At 36.7% G+C, this 9,786-nt stretch overlaps 1 protein-coding gene across 1 annotated transcript in view; it reads left to right on the forward strand.

Annotated features, from left to right (window-relative positions):
- Positions 1-7,273, forward strand: part of LOC109223636 (kelch domain-containing protein 4) — an 11,959-nt gene extending 4,686 nt beyond the window's left edge. The window contains exons 11-20 of the mRNA XM_019388020.1: positions 425-530; positions 694-757; positions 986-1,028; positions 3,348-3,608; positions 3,690-3,851; positions 4,514-4,645; positions 4,764-4,916; positions 5,074-5,160; positions 6,755-6,823; positions 6,919-7,273. Coding sequence (XP_019243565.1) covers positions 425-530; positions 694-757; positions 986-1,028; positions 3,348-3,608; positions 3,690-3,851; positions 4,514-4,645; positions 4,764-4,916; positions 5,074-5,160; positions 6,755-6,823; positions 6,919-7,026 — 1,185 coding nt within the window. The 3' untranslated portion in view covers positions 7,027-7,273. The remainder of the gene's footprint in view (positions 1-424; positions 531-693; positions 758-985; positions 1,029-3,347; positions 3,609-3,689; positions 3,852-4,513; positions 4,646-4,763; positions 4,917-5,073; positions 5,161-6,754; positions 6,824-6,918) is intronic.

Below are 9,786 nucleotides of genomic sequence, written 5' to 3' on the forward strand. Positions count from 1 at the left end.
AAGTACTGTACCCCCCCCCCTACCCCCCCCCCCCCCACAAAAGAAAACAAAATTAAAAAAAGGAAAACGATGAGAGTGGGATAACATCTCCATCTAAATAGAAATGGCTGTGAACTGTGAAATGGCTCGGGAACACTGTGAAATGGCTGTTGCATTTATATCTCCATCTAAATATGGATGGGAGTGGGATAACATCTTGCTTCTTTTACGAACTAGAGCACAGGTGTAGAAGCATCATTGGAAAGATTTATCTCTGAAATTCTGAGTTTAGTTTATGTTTGTTACTGTTTCCTTAGTTACATGCTGACAAGTTGAAAGAGTTTTCTTATTGTACAAGTTGAAAGAGTGTTCTTATTGTATTGTGCAAATATTTTTCCATCTTCAGAACTTGTCTTTTTCTTAAATTTGTCTTGCTGCATGTAAGGTCAAAAAAAGCGGCATGCCTCCTGGTCCTCGTGCTGGTTTCTCTATGTGCATCCATAAAAAGCGGGCTATACTATTTGGAGGTGTCGTGGATATGGAAATGGAAGGTCAGTTTCCTTTGTATAAGCATATCTTGTAGCTTTTTGTGCTTCTTTTCACATTCATTTGCTCTTTTAACATTTAAAAGGACAGCATTTCGAAATAAAGAAAGAAATGCAATATAGATGTCAAGAAATTGCAAACAAACATCTGACTCGATGTTCTGTCCAGGTGATGTTATGATGAGCCTGTTTCTGAATGAACTTTATGGCTTCCAATTAGACACTCATCGCTGGTAAATGCCTATTCCATTCTCCTCTGTTTTTTTCTTGAGATGAATGCTCTGTTTACTTTGGTTTTAGCCACCTTAAGTGACAGAAATATCTTCTTAACAGAATGTCCTTTGAGTCAGCATGTCGTACATGCCTTTGTCTTTCACATTCTTTCTGTATCATCTTTCCTCCTTGGCCAGTAAAGTGCGGTGTTATTTCCTTTTGGAGGTTGATATTTATTCTGCTTACAGGTATCCGTTGGAGCTGCGGAAGGAGAAATCTACAAAACATAAGGTACTAGCACTATTAGCTTTTTGAATCATCTCTCTACCTGCTTAAACTACTGTTCAGGGTCACCATACTCCTCATGCACACCCTCTTGAAGCTTTGTTATACATGAGGTTTGCAACTTTTTAGTCCATTTACAATTTATTATAAAGTTACTGCTCTCCTGCCAGAAATTCATTACCTTTTGTTCTTTGGGTCCAATAATTTCGTCAACACCAATGAAATTAGGGAGGACAGGCGGAAGTGCTGATAGAAACTACAACGCAAGCAACTCTTAGACAGAACGTATCTTAGAAACTTGTGCATCCTTACGTCACAAACAGGGTTGTAAAGCTCCTCTATCTTGGAGAGCAATGTAGAAAACAAAGTAGTGCTTGTACAGTTGTACTTTGGAGAACTGGAGATGTTCTAAATGAATAATACTGAGCCAAAATGAAGCCCAGGTCCAAAGGCATATGCATGGCAGATGACGCTTAATCAGCCCTGTTTTTGTATGGGGCGTAGGTTTGGTCTTGGGCTGTTGTATGTGTCGTAACTAGATACTTAATCACAATTTCGTTGACATCCTCGTCAAGATAAAATCTGTGGATAATGAAGAGGCATGCCTTAGCATCTTAGTGCCTGTACTGAAGCTGTGGAAACATCCAGCTCCTGCTGCACCTAGCTTAAGTGTTTAAGGGTTTAAATGCACCTTGAATGAGGCTTTAACAGCACTGAATCACATCATATTGCATGAGTAATTTTGGAATAAATCATATTGCATAATTTCGCATCTTATTTTGGGTCCAACCTAGATTTGAACTAAGGAAAAAAGTGGCCATATTATACTTGGGTAAGTTTGGGTTTTGGGGCAGACCAAGTTACTTTAGTTCTATGAGCTTCTTTGCTGCTATTGTTCAACGAGAAAATCTGTTGAGTAATATCTTCCCATGTCGAACATGCTCCACCTGCTAAGAGCTGACCTTTGGTTTGCACTAGAGGTGTAACTGTGCTGGGGTATCACGCGAGCCACTCATGCCCGGCTCTACACTTTAGGTCTGAGTGAAGCAACTAGCGAATCTGCCGGAGCCGGAGCCTGTTGATGTCTGACTTGTTAGGTTTGCTAGCCTTACCGAGCCTGTCCAAATTTCTTTCCCTAATTCAAACCGAAGTACAATGTAACCCTGGAATGAAATATGAAGAGCCACCTCTACTTTCACCTTTTCTTCTCTCTCATTAGCCAAAGTTGTATAGTCATGCCTCTTTCCTTGAGGTGAGCCTCTGCCCTCCAGGTATTCGTTCTTTTTCATCTCAGTCTGTCATTGAAATATCTTCCTTTTACAAATCGATGCAGCAGCATCTGTTTCAATTTGCCAAAGCCACTTCTCAGCACATGCTAAGTTTCACATTTGCAAGTGCTGGTCAAAGTATCGTTTATTTGAAGATAAATAAGAAAATTTTAGAAGGTCAAATTATTTTAATTTCTTAGAATGAATTTAAATGAGGAAACATGGCCAATGAGGATTCATATAGCCGAACCCAACTTATTTGTGATTCATATAGCCGAACCCCAACTTGTTTGGGACTGAGGCATAGCCATTGTGGTAGAATAACCGAGTATATAATGGTGATTATTCATGTTCTAACTAAAAGAGCAGTTATTTTGGTTAGGAAACACAAGGAGCAATTTGTGATTTTGATGAGGAATTTTTTTATTATAGCTGTTCTGCTTCATTGGGGTTTCGGTGTGCTGTATGTTTTTGGTTTTCGTTTTGTCTTCCATTATTCTTCTTCTTAAAATCTACACCATTGTTGGCCTCTGTTTCTTTCATCCTGGTAAAAACCGATGCGCTGATACGAATTTTGCTTGACATTGTGGAGCATACCGTTGTGCTTGGTGTTTTCGAGCATACCGAGCAAACCTGAGTCCGGCGGAATGAGGTTCCAGCCGAGCTCAGGCTCCTGAATCTGAAGCCAGTGGAGCTCAAGCAGGTCTTCAGTTGCCCTCTAAATGTATTGAATGTAGCCGAGCTAACCTAGTAGTGTCGCTCGGCTTATTTACATTCCTGGTGAGAATAAATGAGTTTCACTAAGCCGCCAGGTGGCTAATATTTTCTGGAGAGGGGCTTTAGTTGGTTGCATGCGAGCAAGACATGTTTAGCGTTAATCTTACTGCAACTAATGCACATGTGAATTTTTCTTTGCCTTTAGAGGCGTTCTCATCTCTTGCCCCTCTAGAATAAATGTGTTTCTCTCTTTTTGTGTATTCTGAAGCATGTACGTTATTGTATCTCCTAAAAATTGAATTTGATTGATAAAGGCAGTGTTTTGTTGGATCTGCTGCAGAAAAAGCAAATTTTAGATGAGCAAGCTGACAGCATGGATCTTGATAGTAAGACAAGTGCAATGGAAGTTGACGCGAACGATGAAGATGAGGACCTGGATTATGAAGAAGAGGCCACCACAGAAGGCAATATCAATAAAATGTCTTCAAACATGAAAAGGAATGTGACTATTGATGATGGCAATGTAGCTGCTAGATCTGAGGAAAAGCCAGTCGTTTCTAGCTCTAAATCTTCAGCCGTGCAAAATTCAGCTTCATTAGATGTCAGTTGTGCTGAATAACATAATATCTCAATCATGTATATTCATTTATTTGTTGCCACATGATGATTGTTCATCTTTCAGGTAGTGAAGCCCTGTGGACGTATCAATTCATGCATGGCTGTGGCAAAAGATACCTTATATATCTATGGGGGCATGATGGAAATTAGAGATCAAGAACTTACTCTTGATGACTTATATATTCTTAATCTCAGTAAACTTGATGAATGGAAATGCCTTATTCCGGTTAGTTAATATTTTTCTTTTGTTGTTTACTGTCTCTTTCTGTTTTATCTATCGTGAGTCGATCTTGCCTCCCTCTCCCCTCTCCCCTCTCCCTAGTTGATCCATAATTATTTGGTTCCTTAGGAAGCAAAATCTTCATAGTTGATTACTTTTTCTATTATCACCCCCAAAAAGGATGGATTATCTATTATATGATACTTATTCTGTCTTCATAACAAGTTCAAGCAGTTAGTCATCTTCGCATATCATGATGCAGCATCCTTATACGTTTTGACTTGCTTCGCCTTCTGAAATTTAACTTCTTTTTGAGGTGATTCCCCTTTGACTAAAATGTGATAAGAAATGGTTAATCAACCAAGTTATACTGGAGCTTGCGGGCATTATTTTGCACCTTACCCCATTAAATGGACTTGTGTGTAAAAAGAAAAAGGGACAACTATTTTTGTGAAGATAATATTCCAGTGAACTATTTGGTTGATGCCTATAGCCCTTGTGCAGCTAATTATATTGCCGACCCTTTGATGTGATGTTTTCTACATTAATTTAATTGGAAGTAACATCTTCACTTAAATATGTAAAAGATACTGAAAGTGCTATCACATTGCGAACTTGTGTTTGCTTTTTCTGTGTACCTTGGACTTATCTTTGGATTTTCTACCTAGGCATCTGAGTCTGAGTGGGTTGAAGCGTCAGATAATGAAGATGAGGATGAAGATGAAGATGACAGTGAAAATGAAGAATGTGAGAGTGATGATGATAGCGATGAGGACACTGATGAAGAAGATGATGCTGAGGTCTGCTTCTTTAACTGAATGCATTAAGCAAATTTAAATCTTCATCAAATATCCTATTGTCATTCTGTCAAATTTTGTTTGGAAGACGAACTTTGTTGTAATACTCATCTATTTAAAGGCTAGGAATGGTGCATCAACATCACTTGAAACTGGAGATGCCGTTGCCATAATCAGAGGTGAAGGGAAAACACTGAGAAGGAAGGAGAAACGAGCCAGAATTGAGCAAATCAGAGCCAGTCTTGGCCTCTCTGATGCTCAAAGAACACCGATGGTACCCAGTTCTTCTAAATCTGTCTCTGGCTGAGCAACAAATTTAGTCATTTTTAGATTAGCTTAATTTGAATCTCTAGTTATTGATTTATACACTAAATTTAGCTTGGACATTTTCTTTTACTCTTCAAATTTACTTGCTCTTTTTATTTGTGAAGCCAGGGGAGTCTCTGAGGGATTTCTACAAAAGAACAAATATGTACTGGCAAATGGCAGCATATGAACACACACAACATACGGGAAAGGTCAGTTTTGCTTGTCTTGATTATTTGGAAAACTACACAATGGATAAAACTTGTTGTAGACCATTATTCTCCTTATTCTTTTTGTTATGGGTTTATCCATTTTTCTATGCGTACCATTTTATAGTTATACTACTATAATGAGAGTTAAACTTGACACTTTATAAGGGTTTAGACATGGGAATTGCAAGGCGTCATTCTTTTGGTTGTAATAGGTGTGAAAACATGGGCACAAAATTGGCGCATCTCAACTACTGCCGGTGGGAAAAATGCAGATGGGAAAATTAATTTTATTCCTTCAGTTCATCCTTTAGGCATGAAATTGGGCACAGAATTGGCGCATCTCAACTACTTCTAGTAGGAAATGGTAGGAAAAATGCAAACCGGAAAAATTAATTTTGTTCCTTCACCTCCTATTTTTCATCCTTTAGCCATGAAAATCTTGACTAGAAATAATAGCAGGAAAAAGGACCATTTCAAGTTATGAATTGGTTTTCTAACTAGTTATGGTGTTTCCATTATGGTTGATGCCAAATAACATTGCATATGATGTGCCCATGTCTGAATTTGAATAGTCTTTGGTGGAGATGCAGCATACATTCACATTTTGTCCTGTTTCTACAATGCATTTCTTTAGACACAAGCAGCAGTCTCACATCCAAAACAATGTTGTCTCCTTGATTGTGATTCTCATCCTTAATTGCCTTCTCAGAATATATCCTCTCCTGCTTTTAAAGAGTTTGCACAGTTGTCTTGAGCAAATACAGCTATGCAATTACCTTCCACCTAATGGAGCAAAAAATTTGCTGACTTGCGGGCCCAGATTTTTTTCTGAACTCAGTCTTGTTCAACTTTGACTTCTTTTAACCCCTTCGTTGTGAATATATTTCGTTCTTCCCTGTCTGCCTTTTGCATTGCATTCCCTTGTCTTAAATTCTGATTAACACTCATTTTGAACAAGTTGCCAAGTTGGCAAAGTTAGATGATAGTTGCGCAAGCTTTAAGAACCAGGAACGGTAACTGCTGCTGACCCTTTTTCCTTGTAATAGAACTACTCTAAAGGAGTTGAATGGTAAAAGAAGTTGTCCATATTCTTGCTCAGGAAATATTACTATATATGAGGTGTGCACCTTCGTGTTAAAATGCATGGAGCTTCAGTTGAAATATATTGAATTGGGAGGAAATTCAATAGAGTCAAGTTACTTATGTACCATCTCTGAAATTGAGAAGCAAGGATCAGATTGGCATGGCTTTATTGCTGTGTATGATTGAGCGGGATAGCACTAGTCGAACAAACCCTTTGCTGGAGAACATGATGGTAATAACGTGGAGCGAGACAGAGAGCTTGATCACTGAACAAGAATATAGTGTGCCAGGGAGGTCAACTGTGAGGGGAATTATACATGAGACGGACTGCAGGAATGAAAGGGCAATTTGATATTGGCTGGTCTTGAGAATATCGAACTGACAGATTTCCTGATAACATATGTTCTCTTTATATATATACCTACGGTGCTTTTTCCAGTTGATATTTTGACCATGTATATATGCTATATATTTGTGTGTGAACTCTAGCATTGTTCTCTTGTCACTGTAGGAGTTGCGTAAGGATGGTTTTGATCTTGCTGAATCTCGATACAAGGAGCTCAAGCCTATCCTTGATGAGGTACGCTTGAAAATAATACAGTTTATTCTGTTGATGCTGACATATCATTTGTAATCAATGTTTGACATGTTGACTTCATTGTGTACAAACTGCAGTTGGCCATTCTAGAGGCGGAGCAGAAGGCGGAAGAGGAAGAAGGACCTGAAAAGAGTAGTGCAAAGACGAGAGGAAACAAGAAAAATAAAAATGTTGCATCTAAGTAGTCAGGACCTTAAATTCTCTCATCTCCTTTCTGGTAAGGGCCTAATAGAAAATCATTGAAATGCCAGTGTAGATTATTTCATTGAAATGCAGGAAAATTGTGTATTCTTTTTTTTTTTTCCTAAAGATGAGCCAATATGTATAATTCGAGCAGCGGAATTCCATCCTCACAATTGAGACCAGACGCCGACTTGCCGGTGATTGTTTTATGTTTCCTTGTTTAAAGTTTTGCCCGTTACTTGCATGAAATTTGCTGTAAAAAGTATTTCGATTGATTTTAACTTTTTTTAGTGTTTAAGGTAATAAATGATTAATGAACCTGACTTTACAAAAGACTTAAAAAATAGTATTGGAAATTAGTGATGTCGTCTTTGTGTATCGCTTATTCGCTTTTGTCCACAATTACATTGTGACGTTAAAATGAAAAATTGACAATTGGTTCCTAAAATCAGAGGTGTAGGTGAGTTTGAAAGTTATTCTTTCTAAGTCCTGAATTTTATCTCAATTGTATCAATTAAAGAATCTTAAAACTAAAAATTAAAATGAGAAAATGGATATCGAATATTAAGATGAAACAGGATTAGAAAAGGAAATAGCTAAGAGGTCATCTGGATTATTTAATCTTGTTTTACATGGAACTCTATATGCACCTATCCATGCTGCAATAATATGAATGTTATAGCAATAATATGAGTGTGATATAAAGAACTAAAATACCCATAAAATAAAATGTAATCAAAATATCCATATAGGGGATTTTTTTTCCCCCGAATCCATATAGGTGATATTAATTAGTTAGAATTAAGAATTAATTGTTGAAACCTTTCAGCTAATTCAGTGTTTGTCAGAAGTGGATTCTACTCATTTTGTGCTGTCAAATTTGAAGATAAAAGAGGGAGTGAATTTGGATACATTATTGAAATGATTAGTTGGCTCATATAATCTTGTTTGAAGTTGATACATTTTCCACATGAACATTATCTAAAATTCCACATAGTAACCACGGGTTGAATCTATAGAAATTTTCGTAAAGCACTATCTTTTGGTAGTAATTAGCCATCTATAGATACCATTTGCTATATTACGGATTATAGATACCTTTTGTGTGGTTATAAGATGTATTTGATGTATTTAAGCTATTGTCTTCATGAATACAGTAGCAAAAATAGGCGTGAATCAGGGAAGTCCAGCTAATCAGTTGTTTTATTCGAGTGTAATCGACAGTATCCATGGAGTGAAACATGGGATTACAGCTGGACAGATTATTGTAACTGTATTCGACTGTATTCACGGCGTGAAATAGGGGATTACAATATTTTTAAAACGGAAAGTGAATCAATTAACATAATAGACTCCTAATATAACTCAACAAACTCAATTATAACACATAAATTTTGTATTTTCAGTTATAAAAAAGATTCTCAACCGGAAAATACCCCAAAAACATAGCAATCTTCAGAGAAATTATATAATACATCTGAATACATAAATTATATTAATTAAAAAAAACTTATGAATACATTCATGGCATATAGCGAGACAGTGAATACGATGAAATACATAGAATACAGCGGGATACATTGAAATACAATGAAAAAAAGACAGAGAATACAATAAAATACATGGAATACAACGAGATACATTGAATTACAATGAAAAAAAAGACAATGAATACAATGAAATACATGAAAATACAACGTAATACGTTGAAATTACATTGGAATATATTACAAGAAATGTTCTTCTTCATCGCGAAACATAAAGTTGTGGCGTGGATGTCACGTGGAATTGCTCTGGATTGATGAAATTGATTTGAAACTGAATCAAGGGAAGGCAAATCAGATGGAATAACAAGCTTTGGTTGCAATTGCGGAGGCGGCTGTAGCTGTTGCTGTTGCACGCCGGAAACAGCCGTCGCCGACACTAAAACAGCCGTCGCAGGCGGCGAAGATAAATCCACAAATCCTCCTTCCTCATGCTTCTGCTTCACTACCCCAAGAGTCATCTGTGAAAATTGCTCCTCAAAATTTCCACCCTTTTAATTCTCCTCAACATGAACCTCTATCGGCGGCAAATTCATAGAAGACATTGACTCAAACTGTTTGGAATCTTTCATACTTTGCACATAATATCACCAATATAGTGTTTGGTTACCTTTTGAATCTTTCATACTTTGCACAAATCCGGTGGAAGGAGAAGGAGATCGGAAATTTTAATGGGATGGGGGAAGAGAATGGGATGTATCAAAGTAGAGAGAGAAAGAAAATAATGTAACTGATTAGCGTATTTAGTGGCTTAGGGCTAGGAGGTAACCAAAATTAAATATTTTACTATAAACCTTAAAAAGTATCTATAGAATATAATTTTTTTAAATGGTATTTATTTAAAATAAATAAGGTGTTAACTTTTGCTATAAGAGGTAAAAATTCCTTGAATCTATGCCCACCTAATATCCACTCTGAACCCATAGCAGTCTCTCAAAAGATGGACCCATCTTCACATTTGTATTTATTTATTTATTTATTTATCTATTAATTGTTTCATAATTTAATTACTTTAACCATTTAAACATCGACCACGCCATAATTACATGTCCGTATATTACTAATGTTTTTTCTACTTTTTGCAAGAAATTATCTGTTTGTCTCACCTGTATTACAACCTTTATGCGAATTAACCAACAATTTGGACCCAGCAACGTATATTAACGTTCTTTTATGGTATTATATTATAATATTTTTTTGAAAATGAATTTAAGCTCA

This window comes from Nicotiana attenuata, chromosome 3 (assembly GCF_001879085.1).
Source record: "Nicotiana attenuata strain UT chromosome 3, NIATTr2, whole genome shotgun sequence".
NCBI classification, from domain to species: domain Eukaryota; kingdom Viridiplantae; phylum Streptophyta; class Magnoliopsida; order Solanales; family Solanaceae; genus Nicotiana; species Nicotiana attenuata.